Source organism: Nyctereutes procyonoides, unplaced genomic scaffold, assembly GCF_905146905.1.
Source record: "Nyctereutes procyonoides isolate TBG_1078 unplaced genomic scaffold, NYPRO_anot_genome, whole genome shotgun sequence".
Lineage (NCBI taxonomy): Eukaryota > Metazoa > Chordata > Mammalia > Carnivora > Canidae > Nyctereutes > Nyctereutes procyonoides.
Window position 1 is genome coordinate 71,041,193 of NW_026575126.1, and position 17,730 is coordinate 71,058,922.

The 17,730-nt window shown below is 48.6% G+C and overlaps 1 protein-coding gene across 3 annotated transcripts; it reads right to left on the minus strand.

The window, feature by feature from the left end:
* Positions 1 to 3,118: 3,118 nt before the first annotated feature.
* On the minus strand, positions 3,119 to 15,439 carry RHBDD2 (rhomboid domain containing 2). 3 transcript variants are annotated; one of them, XM_055341042.1, is made up of 5 exons: positions 15,206 to 15,340; positions 13,524 to 13,649; positions 12,778 to 13,185; positions 6,568 to 6,718; positions 3,119 to 4,062 (listed from the first exon to the last, which is right to left on the minus strand). In XM_055341042.1, the coding sequence occupies exons 3-5, from the start codon at positions 12,938 to 12,940 to the stop codon at positions 3,705 to 3,707; spliced, it is 672 nt and encodes a 223-aa protein (XP_055197017.1). In that variant the 5' UTR covers positions 12,941 to 13,185; positions 13,524 to 13,649; positions 15,206 to 15,340; the 3' UTR covers positions 3,119 to 3,704. The 3 variants fall into 3 exon arrangements, with proteins under 3 accessions (XP_055197017.1, XP_055197016.1, XP_055197018.1); XM_055341041.1 differs by lacking the exon at positions 13,524 to 13,649 and having other exon boundaries at positions 15,206 to 15,438; XM_055341043.1 differs by lacking the exons at positions 12,778 to 13,185; positions 13,524 to 13,649 and having other exon boundaries at positions 6,568 to 6,682; positions 15,206 to 15,439.
* Between the last annotated feature and the right edge of the window lie 2,291 nt (positions 15,440 to 17,730).

Consider the following 17,730-nt stretch of genomic DNA (forward strand, 5'->3'; position numbering starts at 1 on the left):
AGCTTGTGCATATACGGGTATCAATATGTATAGATATGTGTGCATTTTGCAAACCTACCTGTTTCAGGTTGAATCGGTGTGGGTGAGAGCCCAGATATGTGAGATCGAAATGTGTCTGTGCTTACACATGTCTGTGTAGGGTGTGTGTCTGTGCGGGGAGGGCTTTGTGGTTCCAGCTGCCCTGTGCACTGGGAAACTCTGTCCTGGTGCCACCTCTAGTGGCAGCTCACCTGGCCACTGACCCTTGGCAGGACTGTAGCTAGGCCTCCAGGAGAAGGAGTGCCAGTAACTCCTTGGCTCAAGGGCAGGGCTCAGCAGGCAAGCCTTTGGAGATCTTTCCTGGTACGGTGGTCCCTGAGGAGCCAAGCTCCAGGTCCAGGTTGGGGCACTGCTCCTGCTGCTGGCAGTTGTCCAGGTGTGGATTAATGTATCAGACTCAGATTGCATCCTGGGGGGATGCCAGGGGAGGTGCCCCTGTGGGTCTCAGCAGCCTAGGGTCCAGCTTCCGACTCAGAGCTCAGCTCCCTGATCTCCCCTGCCCCTACATTCCAGCTCAGGGGAACCTCATCCTACAGGATCGTCCTGCTTCCAGCCCTACTCCAGGCACCCCGCCCCGCCACCCCACTCCCTGGGAGTGAGGAGGCCCCCTCAGGCAGGTCAGGAGAACCGGGCTACGGGTGGGAAACCAGAAGCTTGCCCTCCATTCTCAGCTCTTTCTGCCTGTCCAGCCCCACTGCTGGAGCCTCAGGCCAGCTCTCAGCACATCCAACTCGGGCTCCTGCAACCATCTCTCTCTCTCTCTGCCCTCCCATCATCTATACTCACATGTTTCCCCACCTGGTTACTGCACCCTCACCTTCTGATCTTTGCTGAGGCTGTCACCCTCTGTCCACCTGATTCTCGCCATTGCCTGGTTACCCTCTTCTTCCAGGAGGGTCTTTGACTCCCCTAGATGGGCTCCCATCTCTCACGCCATCTCTGTAAAGCATGTGTCCCTTAACCAAGTCTGAGTGAGTGCATCAGAGGCTGGACTTGTTCTTTTCCACCCTTGGGGTCCCCAGAGCCTAGCATAGGTCAGGAACTCAATGTTTGCTCTCAGGTTCAGGAACAGTAAAAGAACGAAGGAACAGGTGTGGGAGGGAAGGAAGCCTCACAGGGTGGGTTAAGTACGCCTCTCACAATCTCCTGTGTTATCTGCAGACCTGATTCCCTCACAGGACAGGAGCAGCCTTTCCCTCCCAGATCCCCAGCCTCCAGAGTGCAGCTTGCCCCTGGGGACGTAGAGGCTGCCCCCTGCTGGCCAAGTGGGGAAACTGGACAAGTCTGGAACCTTCGTGGGAGTGAGCCCTGCCTTGTCTGGGCATAGGAGAGAGGTCTCCAGGGAGCCGGGAATAATGACTCTCCCTTAAACTACACTGCTTTCTCCTAAGAGTCATGGTTCATGCCTCATTCCTTCCCTCTCTCTCCAAGGAAGGGTGTGTGCTTGGCATCCAACTGGTTGCCAGCTCTCCAGACTGGGTCTGGGGGCCTCCAAAAAGAGCCTGGACTGTTGAATCTCAAGACTGTGTTTGGCCATCCCTCCCACCTCAGAGCTGCCCAAGGGTAGGGATCACCTGCTCATTTATCCATTCAGCAAATATTTATTGAGCACCAGCCCCATGCACTCTGCGGGGCTCACCTTCATTTGAGTCTCAGTCCCAGTCCGAGCCTTAGCACATGCTGTGTTCGTGGACACTGGGTGCACTGATGGCAGATTCAACAGGTACATGAGGCAGGGGCTTGGGATACTCCCCCAGGCCCTGAAAATTGATCATGCTTATCGTTTATTGTAGGGGAAACACCTTCCTCTGCCTTGGCTCTAGGCTGCTAATTGTGCACTGCATCCAGACCAAGGAAAGTTCCAGGGAATGCGTGCGGACTTGGAGGCACCAGCATCAGAGCAGCCATGGGTGCAGAGCCATTGCCTCCCTGGAACCCCACAAGAAAAAAGCAGGGGTGGAGATGGTTGCACTGAATGACCTCTGAGGCCCCTCCCAGCCATGATGGGACCCTCAGCCTGACTGTGCTCATAGCCCATGGCCTCCCTAGTGACAGCCAGCCAGCCAGTTCACGCAGGAAGGCCAGACACAGGGAATGTGACCCTGTCATGAGGGGAGCAAGTGGTCCTCTCATCCGCTTCTGGATACAGGCCTGTGACTGGGAAAACATTGAAGAGACACACAGCAGCCTGTACTCACCGAGTGACACTGTGGGACCCGTGCCCAGAGAAAGAGGCCCTGCCAGGCTCTGCCAGACTCGCTGTGACTAGACAGTTGTCTCAGCTGCTGTGGGGGCACCCAATTCCTTGGCCAGAGAATCCTGCTTCACTATCTGCCCCTCACCCAGGGCAGGCCACCCAGGCATGTGCCTGTCACTGCCCGGCCCCCACTGGGCTGGTGCTTCTGGTGTGTCTCATCCACCTCTGATACCCAGGACCTGTTGAAAACCAGCCCAGAGTCAGCCATCCAGCTCCTGGAATAAATGATGATCACACATTGTAAGGTCTGTGAAAACGCGTGCCAGTTGGCATGTTCTTGACCACCTCAGGGAGCTCTAGCCAAGGGCTGGCTGATCAGAAACCATGGTTCTCAGGCCCGACCAGCACCTGCGGGCTCAGGTACATCCCCATCCTCATCCTGACCTGCATCGGAGGGGCTGACCCTGCAGACTGTTTCTTGGGCTCGCTTGCCAGTGGGTTCTGGATTGATCTGGTCCATGGGAAGCCAGTGGCAGAGGGGCCAGCCTCTTCTCAGCACCTCTAGCTTCGGATGCCAGTACTGACAGTGCCCACGTCACCCCTGCGATGAGGTTGTGCCAGGAAGCCTCCTCGTGTGCTCCCAGCTTGGAGTGCTCTAGGGGTAGCAGCGGCTTCCTGCTGTTGCCCATCCCAGGGTTGTCCAAGCATCCCATTTCCCCCTTCAGCTATTCCAGCACCTTTGCCACTCAGCACCCCCTGGCCCCCCGTCAGATCTCCACTGGGTAGAGGTCCTCTGCCTGGTTCAGCCTGATCTACTTCTCATCGCCATTGCACCCCACCGTCGCTGCCCTGGCCAGGCCACAAAGACACCACACACCATGGTAAGGTTGGAGGCTGTTTCTTTATACAAAGGTAATCCACGCTATGGGTCCACCAGCATGCTGCTGCAGTTCACAATGGCCCACATCACCCTTCTCCAGCAGCAGGCCGGGTGAGGAGGGTCACCATAGGGAAGCGACATTACACAGGCCGAGAGCTCCCGAAAAACAGACACAAACACACGGACACCAGAACCAAGGCACCACACACAGAGACAGGAAGGGAAGGCCAGGCTAGAACAGTCTCCTGGCAGCCACTGGTGGGCCCTTCTCCGGGATGCAGGGTAGCAGGTGGCATGGCCCTGAGCCTGAGCCAAGAAGTCTGGCTAAGCCAAGACAGAACTACATGACTTAATGTCACCACAGAGTGGCTTGCCCTCTGTGTCTGTAAACCAGGGACAGTAAACTGCACTTCACAAAGATGTGATGGGGGGTTGACGGAACGGAAATAGGGATCTCTATCAAAATACTTGACATAGAGCCTGGCACATAGAGGTGTTCGATAAATAATTTGTCAAGAAAAATCTTAGCTCAGAGAGGACCTTCTTCAGAAAGCCAAGATGTGAGATAACTTCCCTAGAAAATCTCCATCAGGGTATCAGGACCCTTGAGCACTCCTTGGAGCCTGCAGCCACTGGGGTGGCCAGGGCCCCAGAATATACCGTGCCGGGGCAGTTGAGGGGGGCGGGAGGCTGGACCCCCAGGGAGGCACCTGCGGAAGCTGGGTAGACACCAGAGGAGTTAGGGGTTGTGCCAAAGTGGTTCTGTACGTAACACAGGCCGGATGCGGGCTGGTATGGAGGCAGGCTGGGCATGTGCCCAGGAGCACAAGCTGGCCAGGAGGCTAGTTTCTGGCCGCTGGTGTGCTGCATCTGGGCGACAGGGTGGTTCGGGGACAGGTGAGGGTGGCCACTCTGTGTGGGGTAGGAGCCGGGCACAGGGTTCAGCCTGGAACAGAACAAGAGAGAAAATGGTCATTCAGCTGGTAATGCCCAGGCCCCTAGCCATCACTGGACATGAGGAAAGCTTGGGGTCACTGTACCACTTTGTAGGACAACCTGCTTTGGACATTTTCTGTAACTAGCTCTAAGCACCAAGTGAGGAGAGAGGTTAAGCTTAACTCGACAGAAAACATGCTCCAAGAGGGAAGGGCCCACTCACAGGCCTGCAGTAAGCCTGTAGGACGAAGAGCCATGGTGTCTGTGACTAAGGTCACCTGGGGTGTAACCACTCGTAGCAGTCTGCCACTCAGATGGAGATGGGACCCGATGGAAGCTGTGACTGTGTCTGTGGCCGGCTCCGTCATTCTACCCAAAGGGAAGGGACCAACTTCTGTGGGAGGGAGGGCTTGAAGGGGGTGACATGGGGCTTGGGGCTGGGCCTTGTCTGTTGTGAGGTTTTCCACCTGTGGTTCTGGGGACAAAGACTCATAGTTCAGGGTGCTGACCAACAGGAACTGACAAGCCGGATGGGTGGAGCTGCCCGTGTGGAGGTGAAATACCACCATGGACACGTGTGGCTGGGATCACAAATGGAGACACAGCCTGAGGGTTTTATCCTCTGAACTTTTGTGCACAGTTTCAGATATGGAGAATGGCCGCCAATACCACTGATGTTTGTGTCAGGCAACTGGGCCGAATCCATACACGTTTCAAGTAAAACCTGACTTTATAAATCAGCAGCTTAAGGGGGCACCTGGGGGGCTTGGTCAGTTGAGCGTCTGACTTTTGGTTTTGGTTCAGGTCGTGACCTCAGAGCTGAGATCGAGCTCCATGTTGGGCTCTGCACTCAGTGGGGAGTCTGCTGGAGATTCTCTCTCCCTCTTTCTCTCAAATAAATAAATCTTAAAAAAAAGAAATAAACCCACTAAATCAGCAGCTTAAGTAAAAAAGCACTTAACGTTAATATCTAACTTCTTCTGAGATTCTTAAAAATGTAGAGGATCTGGACTATGAGAAGCTCATTAAGAGCTTCTGGGAGGTGGAAGCGTCCAGACCACTGTGGAACTGCCAAAACAAACATATGTGTTGTAATGCCTGTGCCCCATTGTCAGGCCAGCTGAAACATCATGTTCTGTTCTGGGAGGCCAAAGTATGTCAAGATAATGAAGGATCATATACCATGCCATGTGTGGAACATGGAAGGACCTGAAGGGTCGCCGTCTCCCTGACTCAGATCTGTCATGGTGAAACAGAATCAGCCCTGGCACAAGTGTCCCCAGTTACAGCAAGGCAGCTGCCGTTCAGTGTGGAAGAACTTTCTTGTCAGGGGCTGCCTGGGAGATGAGACCCCAGCCTGGAGGGAGGTGTAAGTTGAGGCCAGGTGACCACCCCCAGCTGTCCAAGAAGGGGCTCATTCACAAGGTGCAAGTTTGTACCCCAGGATCCCTTAAGCCCCTGTTAAGTCTATGAGAACAATTAAAAGCCTAAAAGTCACAAGACACCTAAGTAAAGTTCAAGTCTCCCACATATTGCTTGCATGAAACTGGATGAGTGTCCATTTCTGTTTTTCCCAGCACCCTTCCAACACCCTCACCCCAATGTCAAAGGAGACCTAAGATGTGGTCAAAGGGTCCTGAGCCGGTGAAGGCTGGGGGCAGCTGCCTCCTGAAATAAATACAAACAGCAGCTTCCAATTCAACTGAAACCCTGCATCCAGGCCAGCATGGAGTACAGAACTGATTCCATAGCTGGAGGTAGGAAAGGGCCACTGGCAAAGCACCTGAACTTCACGTGAGTCCTTTCTTCTAGGAGGACCAATGAAGGAGAGAAAATCTCCTAAGTGGTGAAGTCTTGGCATGGATGTGCCCAGGGAAGGACACAAGAGGCCATGGTGGGGAAGAGTAGAAAGGGGGTGAAAAGGACCTGGAAGAAGAGTCCCTAGTTCTACCCAGGGCCCCCTGCCTCTGTGTTACCTAGAAAGACTCCTATCCTCCTTGGGCCTCCTCTCTGATAGGATGGAGTGAGGCTACATGAGACTTGCCTACCGCCTTCCATGGAAGGTGAGCCTGGACTGGAAGACCCGAAAACTTACCTGTCTCTTGCTGGGCAGCCGAGAAAGCTCTACCCCCCAGGTCCTGGGCTGTTTCACATCCAAGCCACCTTGTCAGTTGTGTGGACTGTCTGCTTCTTACCAGTGCTGCAGGCCCAAGCCCAGGGGGGACCCGTGCCGGGTGGTTCTTAGTGCCGAGGTCCAGTGACATCTACAGGGCCACCTCCTCCCATGGTTTGTCCCAAGTCACTCAGGGGCCTTCCCTTTCCCATTTCGGCTCAGTCCTTACTTTAGACACCGCTGCCGGGCAGACTAGATTGCTTGGAAGACATTTGTGCATGGAACCTCTGTGGTCAGGACCATCCACACCCGATTCCTTTTTCCCACCATACTGGACCAATCACACTGTCTACGGGCCCTGAAACTGCTTTAAGAATAAGCATTAGGAGTTCTGTGACTTACTTCCGGCCGTGGGCTGCTCTTCTTTCCGCGGAAGAGCCTGAGATGTACTTGAACACTGAAATCCTCCTCATTAGGCTGAAGGGGAACTTCTGGTCGAGCTTCAGTGCTACTCGCTCTGAGAGGTCGAGGGAATAGCAGTAGGTGAGACCATCTGAGGTTGGCATATTAAGTAAAATTGGAGGCAGCTCAAAGCAAGAGGGCCGAACACTTCCCTGTGGAATAGAGGGTCCCGCATTTATTCTACAGGGGAATTAGCACTCATTCTACCATAAGCTGAAGCTCAGGCAGAGCCAAGGGTTGGGTTCCTAGCCCCTGCACTTTGGAGGGAACAGGGCCCAGTCCTTGAGGGTAGGTGACACCTCACCTGCCCCATGCTAACATGTCCATCCTGAGGCCCCATAACTCCTACAATCTGTTACACCAGCACATGCTTCTGTCTCTGCAGTGGGGGAGGCAGGAGGCTGTCTCGATATCCTCTGGAGGGACTGACATCTTGTCTGTTTGTCCCCAAACAGAAGGCATTATGCCTCAATGCGACCAAGTGAGCTTCACGTGTGCCTCTTTGGCAGCACTTCCCCCACTAAATGATTTGATGGCACGCTGATCATCTGACCTGTGTCAACCCACTACTGCCTAGGCAGCCATAAAGATTCAGCTTTTGAGGATCCCTGGGTGGCGCAGCGGTTTAGCGCCTGCCTTTGGCCCAGGGCGCGATCCTGGAGACCCGGGATCGAGTCCCACGTCGGGCTCCCGGTGCATGGAGCCTGCTTCTCCCTCTGCCTGTGTCTCTGCCTCTCTCTCTCTCTCTCTCTCTCTCTCTCTATCATAAATAAATTTTAAAAATTAAAAAAAAAAAAGATTCAGCTTTTGTCCATCCATCTATCCGTCCGTTCAACAAATACTTATTGATCCCTTGTTATACACCAGGAACTAAGGAATGGATGCCAGACAAGGAGTAAGTAAAACAACTGGTGATAAGCAAAAGCTTATCTCTGGAAGACCAGGCTGGGGACCCTAACCTAGTGAAGAGAGATCAAGAAGGCTTTCTCAAGGAAGTGATGTGCACATGGAACCCTAAATTGTGAGCAGCAGCTGGAAGAAGGTGGTGGTGGAGAGAAGGCTGCGAGAAAGCACAGGAAGCTGTTCCTTGAGGTTCTTCACTGGAATTCTACTCGCAATTTGAGCAAGAAAATTCTTTGCTGGGCTAGGCTGTTCCACTCATTATAGGACATCTGGCATCTTCAGCCACCTGCCACCAAGTGGCAATAGCACCTACTCACTGTTAATAACCCAAAATACCCCTGCATGTTTCTGTATTCTCTCAGGGAGGGCAGTATTATTTCCAAAGACTGATTTCTAACGATAACGAATGCTGTGAGGAAGTGAAAAGTTGTCCCAGCTGATGCCTTCAGAATGACCTTAACAATCTGTCTGCTTCTGACTTTGACAAAGTCATAGTTACCAGACTAGCCCTTCCACTGTAGATAAATGTAAGCCAGGACACAATATTTTACATAACTGTCTTCAGACTTTGGATAGCAAACACTGTCTGCCAGGCTGTGATACCTAAGACAAGGGAAACAAATGAAGTGAGCCTTAAGATAGAGCTGGCTTTTGGCCCGGAGGCACTTGCCAAACTACAACATTGAAAAGGGAATCCAAGTGGAGTATGGCATGTTTTGCTCAGCTGGCGAGACAGAGAAAACACAGAGAGAGGAAAAAAATGCGTGAGATTTGCAGGTCAGAGTAACGGAGAGGCGGCAGCTGGTCAGGGAAGGACTCCAGAAATGTACCTGGGGTTCTCCGAGTCTTTAACTGACTACTCAGGTGCATACAATCAGGCTGAGACTACTCATGCCTGGCAAAGAGCAGCTACTAAGCTACTGAGGGAATAGTAACTATCAGAGATCTGTAAGTCTAACAACTCCTGGAGCCTACACAGGGCAGGGCCATGCTCGAATTCTTTTTTTTTTTTTCCATGCTAACTAGACAGGGTGGAGACCTCACTGAACACTGAACACTCAGGGCATTCAGAGGAGACCTCCAAAAAGGTAATGCCTTGACAAGTAAATGAACTGCCTATCACACAAAAAAAATCAACACTTGTTAAAAGAAAAACAACAACAACAACAACAAAAAACCCAGCCAACTCAGCCCTCAATAACGCAGCATTTGCAGTATCTAGTGTAAACTAAAATTTTACAAGACATGTGAAGAAGAAAACAGGTCCATACTAAGCGGGAAAATCAGTTAAAAACAGATCCAGAAATGAAAGAGAAGATGGTATTCACAGACAAGTATTTTAAAACAGCTACTATAGTGCTTGCTTCAACAGCACATATACTAAAACAGCTATCATAAAAAATTTTAAAATAGCTACCATAAGTATAAGAAGGATTTAAAGGAAAACACAAACACAATGAAGGAACAGATAAAGAATCCCAATACAGAAACGAAAACTACAAGAAAAAAAAAAAAAAAAAAGAACATCCTGAGCTGAAATATACAACATGAGAAATAAAAAACTAAGTGGATGGGTTTCACAGCCGAGTTCGTATTGAAGAAAAAGAGATCACTGAACTTAAAAGCAATGCAACAGAAACTATCTAAACTGAAATGGAGTGGAAAAAAAACTAAACAATCAGAAAATAAACGGAGCCTCAGGGACCCACTGAACAATACTAAGTAGTCTAACATATGTGTAATAGGTACCCTAGAGGGAGAGGAGAAAATTGGATAGAAAAAAATATGTGGAGACTGTGTGATGCTAACTTTTCTAGATTTGATAAAAACTCTAAACTCACAGATCCAAGATCCAATGATCAACTCTAAGCAAGGTCAACTCAAAGAAAATCACCACAAAGTCACATCATAATTAAATAGCTCAAAACCAACAATAAAGAACTGTAAAAGGAGCCAGAGAAAACCAAGAAGTTATATATGGAAAACAATAAAAATGGTTACTGATTTCTCAGGAGAAAACAATACCAACCAGAAGTAATGCAATGATATCTTTAAAAGTGAAAGATCAGAAAGGCCAGCATTCTGTATTTAGTGAAATAAAGGCATTTTCAGAGAATTAAAAGCCAAGAGAATTTGTCACCCATGTACCCACTGTACAAGAAATGTTAAGGGAGGGCAGCCCCGGTGGCGCAGCGGTTTGGTGCCTCCTGCAGCCTGGGGTGTGATCCTGGAGACCTGGGATCGAGTCCCGCGTCAGGCTTCCTGCATGGAGCCTGCTTCTCCCTCTGCCTGTGTCTCTGCCTTTCTCTCTCTCTCTCTCTCTGAATAAATAAATAAATCTTAAAAAAAAAGAAAAAGAAAAAGAAATGTTAAGGGAGGTTCTTCAGGCAAGAGGAATATGATACCAATTGGAAACCTGAATCCATACAAAAGAATGAAAAGAATCAGAGAGATGCCTGGGTGGTTCAGTTGGTTAAGTGACTGCCTTCGGCTCAGGTCACGATCTCAGGGTTCTGGGATTTAGCCCTGTGTTGGGCTCCCTGATCAATGGGGAGTCTGCTTCTCCCTCTGCCCCTCTCCCTGCTTATGTTCTCTCTCACTTTCTTGCTCTCTCTCAAATAAATAAATAAAATCTTAAAAAAGAAAAAAAGAATGAAGAGAATTAGAAATGGTAAATATGTGGGTAAATATTGCTTTTTTAAATTAAGAAATAGATCATTGACTGTTTAAAACAAAAGTAACAGTAATGTATTGTGAGGTTTATAACACGTATGACAGCAGCACAAATAAAGTGTAAGACCATAATACAAAGGATGTAAGGAAGAAAAAGAGAAATACACTTCTGTAAGATTCTTAAATTATATACTAAACTCTATGCAATATACTAAACGAACTATGCAAGCAATGCATATTTGTATACTACCTACCAATCACAGACCTATACTAAGTGGTATATTATTCAAAAGTAGTCTATGATAAACTAAAAATGTATATTGTAAACTCTAGAGCAACCACTAAAAAATAAGACAAAGAGGTATAGTTAACAGCAAATAGAGCAAACACATAAAAGCCTATCTTTAAAAAATGAAATACTGAAGAGGCGCCTGGGTAGCTCAGTCGGTTAAACATCTGACTCTTGGTTTTAGCTCAGATTGTGAGATCAAGTGTCGTGTGGTCATCCTTTCATTCTGTCCCTCCCCACCTCAAATAAATAAATAAATCTTTAAAAAATACTGAAGTACTCAACTGAAGTCAGAAAAAGAGGAAAAAGGGAACGAAGAACATCTGGGACAAAGAGGAAACAGAGAAGCAGGCAGACTTAACCTCAACTATATCAATAATTATACTAAATGCATATGAGCTAAACATGCCACTTAAAAGGCAGAGATGGTCATAACGGAGAACCAACTATATACTATCTACAATAAATGTGTTTTAAATATAAGGACACAAACATGTTAAAAATATAAAGATAGAAAAATATATACCATGTAATCCTAATTTTAAGAAAGAAAGCAGGAATGACTATACAGTAATATCAGGCAACAAAGACTTTAGAACAAAGAATATTACAAAAGATTAAAATGGTCCATTTCACAATGATATAAGGTGACTTCATTAAAATGACATAACAATCCTAAATGTGGATGCATCCAGTAATAGAGCTTCAAAATATTTGAAGCAAAAACTGACAAGACTTGAAATGAAAAAATAGACAAATCTACAATTTAGTTGGAGATTTCAATAGTCCCTTTTCAGTAATTGATAGAACAAGTGTAACTGCACAGAAATCTAGGACAACATCAACACCTTGACCTATTTGACATACACTGAACACTATACCCATCAACTGCAGAATGCTCATTCTTTTTAATAAGTACACTAGAACATTCACCAAGATCTATCAAATGCTGGGCCAGAAAACAAATTAAAAGGGCTATAATCTTTAAAAGAATGTTCTCTGACCACATGAAATTAGAAATCATCAACAAAAAGAAATCTGAAAAACCACCCAAAATTTAGAAATTAAGAAACTCATTTGTAAATAACTCTTGGATCAGAGAATAAATCCCAAGGAAAATTAGAAAATACTTTTGACTAATTGAAAATGAAAACACAACATCAAAATGTGTAGGATGCAGCTAAAGTAGTGCATAGAGGGGAGTTCATAGCTTTAGATTTTCATTTAGAAAAAAAGGTTCAAAATGAGCAAAATTAAAATTTTAAAATAAGATGAACGATGCAATCAATGCATATTTGCATACTACCTACCTAATAGCTCACAGAATCACAGATTGAAAGAGATTTTAGGCATGTACCTTATGCAACCTCCAACACTACCAATGCTGATACTTAAAAAAACCAACTCACATTGGGGCGCCTGGCTGGTTCATTCGGTAGAGCATGCTACTCTTGATCTTGGGTTTGTGAGTACAAGCCTCATGTTGGGCACAGAGATAACTTAAAAAAAATTTTTTTTAATAATTAAAGTAACCCACATTATATTTTAGAATCTCCCCATCCCCGCCAGGGTTATCCTACGTTTTTAGCGACCCGTAAGAGCCCATCCTTAAAAAAGTTTTTTTTCTGGGATCCCTGAGTGGCGCAGCGGTTTGGCGCCTGCCTTTGGCCCAGGGCGCGATCCTGGAGACCCAGGATCAAATCCCATGTCGGGCTCCTTGTGCATGGAGCCTGGAGCCTGCTTCTCTCTCTGCCTGTGTCTCTGCCTCTCTCTCTCTCTCTCTGTGACTATCATAAATAAATAAATTGAAAAAAAAATTTAAAAAAAAAGAAGTTTTTTTCTGACAAAAAAGACTAAACCAAATGAAACCAAAACCAAACAAACCTGTTTCCTATTCCTTTCATGGAACATCTCTAGCTCATGGGTATTTCAGATTCTTCTGATGAAACCTCTTATCAGAATTAGCCAAATGTAGGTTTATGCCTCAGGGCATAAAGGGAAAAAAGGGGGAAAAAAAAAAAAACCCAAATCAGAATATTTCAAACTGGCAGTGCTAAGCTGGCATGAGGAGATAGCTACTATGTTGATATTTTCCAGATGGGGATATTCTGGACTAGAGAAGGGAAGTGACCCACCCAAGACCACATGGTTTTCAAAGCTGACACTAGAATCTAGATTACTTACATATGAGCCCATGGCTCTATCTGGGACCCCACCCCAGGCCCTCCGACTTGGTTCACTCTTCCGCCTGTCACCACCCTACAGTTCCTTTCTAGGAAGGATACATGCTAGCCCAATTCCAAGTCCACAAACATTACTGAGGAAGGAGGTCTGGGGAATGAGCCAGGAGGCGCAGAGCAGGAGCCACGGCACCAGCATCGAGGGTACGACCATGCCAAAGACCAGGGCCCTCCTCATCCGAGAGCGGACAGAGTTGACTCCCAGCATGGCGAAAGCCACTGGGGTGAAACCTCTGGCATCCTCCACCTCCCCCAGCTTTGACAGTGATGACACAGCTTCAAATGATAGGAAGATGATAGCAGAGAAGATGGCGAAGATCACGGTGAAGAAGCAGTGGCGGACGGTGCCCACGGTTCTCTCGAAATTGCCAGCAAAGCGCCAGATGATGATAGCACCGCAGAGCAGGGATATTGGATTCTCATAGACAAAGATGTACGTCACCAGCCTGTAAACTGCAGAGGGAGCAGGGTTAGAGGCTTGGCAGTTGATGGCTCTAAGGACAGAAAGCCAGGTTACAACCCACCTCAGGAAGGGGGAGTAGCTGGCTGTCACGTGCCAGTGAGAATCAGCCACGAGCCACAATAGGCAGTGGGAGGCAACCCTGAAGGACCCAAGACTCAAAGTAGAGGTGTGAACATCCAATCTTTGCTCTTTCCCAGACCTGGAGCAAGTCTGTGACAAGCTTCCATGTGGGAAAACAAAACAAAGCAAAACAAAACACTTTTTAGCATGAGATGATCGAATCTGTAATGTGCTTTATGATCCTTTTTTTTTAGGTTTGAATACTGACCTATCTCACCGGGCAGTTTGAGGGTTAATTAATTGTAACAGCTTCAGGGTGGACTGAATGGGTGTCACTTAACACTCTGTGTGCCAGTCTCCTCGGCTGTAATCCTGACCTCTCCTTCCATAGTGGCTGTTCAGAGGAAGAGAAAAGGGACCATGAATTATTTTGCACCTACAAAGATTATAAAACTATCACTAATAATATAGAGAATTCAGAAGTCTTCCTTGAGAGTGTTTGTACAATATTAGGGGTAGAGCGATGCTTTATGTGCAACAACAGAGCAAAGAACCTCACTCCTATTTTTCTAAAAGCAGTTATCTCTTATGTATTCTCATGTCCCTGCCAAAACATTAAAATGAAGGAGGGGGCTGGTGAAGTGGCAGTAATAGTGAACCCTGGGGTCGAAGGAGTGGAATCTTGGCTCTGCCACATCCAGGCTGGCTGAGTTCAGTCCAGTCATAGGCCTGCCAGCTTCAGTTTTTTCTTCATTGTCAAGTTGCAGGATCATGTCTGAGGCCTTTAAAGGTTTCTTATGTGTCAAATATTCACATGACCATGAGCCCCGCATCCAGAGAAGCTGTGAACTAAATGGGAAAAAAGGGGAGTTCAACCTGATGCTGACATTTTGCATTTGTCTAACGAGTATGTGCTCTACGTACCTAGGGTGGGGGGAATAGTTTTTTTCCATTTGAGCAGGGAGGCAGGCTATGAACCATACACCTCAGGCCATCTCTGTAAGGCGGCATCATCTCAAGAATACTTGATTATTTGTTGAAACCGTTCCAAGTACAAGCTGAAATTCCCAGGATAAATGTGAAGATTCTAGAAGCAACTCTATAGGGTTTGGGTATTAGACACCCCCAAGGCTCCAGTTCCAAAACAATCACAAAATTGAGAAACGTGTTGCTGTCTCAATTGCATGACTTGATAGCTCTGCGACTCCCCCACATTAAGCCTGTTACACCTAAATAATGGAGGATAATAAAGCCCACGTCATGGGATAGAGATTAACGCTCCTTGAGGGGTGCTTTGCAAAACAACAAAAGCTATCCAGTTTTCCCATTTTCCTCCCAGAAAAGAAGGAGGAAGAGAGACAAGAGATTAGAAATGTCTCTCATAAGCAGATGTTTGTACAACGGGTCTGCAAAATTTCTCACCTAGATTACACAAACACCTTTCCCAAGGCATAAGATGCCTCCTCCCCCCAGGAGTTGGGAATCGGAGTCAGGGTTAAGATGCACACGAGGAAGTAGAGGAAATTCTAAACCCCAAAGAGGCCAGGACGCTTCTATGGGTGGCCACAGATGATGCTCAAGTGTTGCATGAGGCAGAAACACTTTTTTTTCCAGTGGGGAGTGGTGGTTAGGCCCTCCAGCTGACGTCGGTGTGTACACGGCGGGGACACGGGGAGGCATGATCCTGCTGGGGAGCGAGCACGGGCGAACGAGGGCGGTTTGCTAGCGCACGGATGCGGACAGGTGGCGCCGGGAAACGGGACGAAGGCGGGTAGGGAAGGACTACAGTGATGGCGAAGATGGGCTCCGGACCGACAAAGACGCAGGGCCGGGGGTGGGCCTCCGCGCCGAGCGGCTGGACGCGAGGCCCGAGCCCAGGGCCAGCCGAGGTGGGAGGAAGAGGGCTGGCCCCGCCGCCCGGCCCCGCCGCCCGGCCCCGCCCCTGCTCACCTTGCCAGTTGCGCAGGGCCTCGGACCGCAGCGAGAGCCCCGAGGGCGCCAGGGGCGGCTGCAGCAGGAACAGGCGGGGCCCGGACACCAGCAGAGAGAGCAGCGCGGTGAAGAAGGTGGCGGATGGCACCTCGGGACACAAGGACCAGCTCCGACACCCGGGCTCCGAGGCAGCCATGGCCGCCATCGCTCCCGCGCCCCGCCTCGGCGCCGGCCGGTCCTCGGCTCCTTCCGCTTCCCTGCGGCCGTCTCCCTTGGCAACAGCGGCGGAGGCTGCCGGAAGCCCCGCCTCCTCGAGGCCCCGCCCTGCGCCGAGCTGCCCAATCCGGTCGCGCCGGCCAGCCTCCCCCCGCCCCCTCCGCGCGCGGGCTGCGGGGAGTCGGAGCAGCGCCCTCTGGCGTGCAACGCTAGGACCGCGCACAGGTGCCGCGCTCGGACCGCTGGCGGCGCGCGGGTTTGGGTTTCATCATCTCCGCTCCAGATGGCGAATGATTATTGTGTCTTGCGGTTTACAGAGCCCTTTCACACACACGCACGCACACGCACGCACGCACGCACCTGCCTTATCTGTGCTTTTCCCCATTACACCGACGAGGAAGCTGAGGTCAGGGGAGGTCCCCGAATAATTCCGTTGAACGGCAAAGACAGAATTCGAACTCGGATCCTCCAACTGCTAGGGTCTGGAATTGTCTGGGAGTGCAGCCGAGGCAGCCTCCGGTGGCTGGATTAGAGAGGAGGAGGCAGGAGATGAGGGTCGAAGCGTTAGAATGTGACAAAACCAGTTAACACTCAAAGTGTGTTTCGCTCCTTCCCATCCGACAAGCCGCTTCTCCGGAGGTCAGCTATTTGGACAACTGGAATATTCTTCTCCTGATTCCAGAGGTCATAAGTGAGAAATGGTAGCATTAGGATTTGAATCCGGTTTGCTAGGGTCCGAGTTTCTGCCCTTTTAACTATTTCCCTTCCCCATCCCATCTACTGCTACCTGTATGTAAATCTGACCTGAAGCCTTGTGCGCTGCTGAAAAATAAACAATCCTTCACTCTCTGTGCAGATCACTCATATCCATTCTCTGGCCCTGCTCTGCCCGCTGTGTGGTTCTGGCAGCGTCTGTGTTCCAATGGACCTCAGGAAGGGAGCCTGAGATTCTTTTCATCCTCTGGTTTCCATTAATAAATATGACTATATGATTTTCCAGATATAAATATAAAGCAATGGGCACATTGAAGTGAACACTGGGCATAGAAATTAATTAAGGCTTACTCAACAGAAAGCAAAATGTGAACCAGGAGTGTGGCAGAGCTGCCAACATCAGCAAATGGAAACTTGGGTTGCGGGAACCAGTCCAGGCTCTGGGAAGAGGAAGGAGGTGATGGTCCCAGATCCGCTGTGCCCATCTGGCAGCTCCAGGAGTTCTGGGACTACTTCTAGACACATCTGAAGAAGGGCGTAGAAAGTTAGTTTGTTTAACAAAAGAAGCCAGGATTAGGAAGGAAGGAGCAGGTGGACTTCAAATCATATCTGATGATGAACAACTACAGGAACCCGAGAGACTTCTTTGGAAAAGCTTCAGGAGTCCTGACCACTGGCTGTGATCTGAAGGGTTTTCCCAAAGGTGAGGGAGTTGATTTATTGTTACTCCAGAGTGGAGCATTGAGACTGAAAGGTGGAAAAGACAGAGAGACCATGTGACACAAGGAGGATTCCTTTCTTTCTTTCTTTCTTCTTTCTTTCTTTCTTCTTTCTCTCTCTCTTTCTTTCTCTCTCTCTTCTCTTTCTTTCTTTCTTTCTTTCTTCCTTCTCTCTCTCTCTCTTTCTTTTTTTAAAAATATTTTATTTATTTGAGAGAGAGAGAGAGCACAAGCAGGGGACTGGCAGAGGCAAAGAGAGAAGCAGGCTTCCTGCTGAGCAGGGAGTCCCATGTGGATGTGAACCCCAGGACTCTGGGATCATGACCTGAACTGAAGGCAGATGCTTAACCATATGAACCAGCCAGGAGCCACAAGGAAGAACTTTCTGACAGTGAGGGTTGTCTGTCTGCGGATAGACCCGATAGACTCCTGTCTATCAGGAGTGAGCTCCCTGTCACTAGTAGTGTGCAAGCAGAGTACATATGGAACTGGACGAGAACATTGAGGATATTCAAGCATCAGGTTGCAGGTAGAAGTAGATGGCCTTTAAAATCCCTTCAGATACTCCAGTTCTAAATCTCTATAAGCAAACACAAACACATATGGAGGGCTGATACATTTGCCACTTACCAGGAGGTCCAGGATAATTGGTCTCCTTGCATCTGCAATCTGAGAGTTGTAGTGATCTCACATATCCTACAGTCAAGGGAGCCTCCTATCTCTCCAGCTCTATCTCCTTCTCATTCTTTCCAATTATGCTACCAGAAAACCCCAATACGTTCTCTTAAGCTCAAGGGATAGAGAACTGGAATGAGCAAAGCAGGTCCTTTAGCAAGCAGGCTTGAGGATAGGGCACCAAGGGACTGTGAGTCATTTTTGTTCTATCCATTTTGC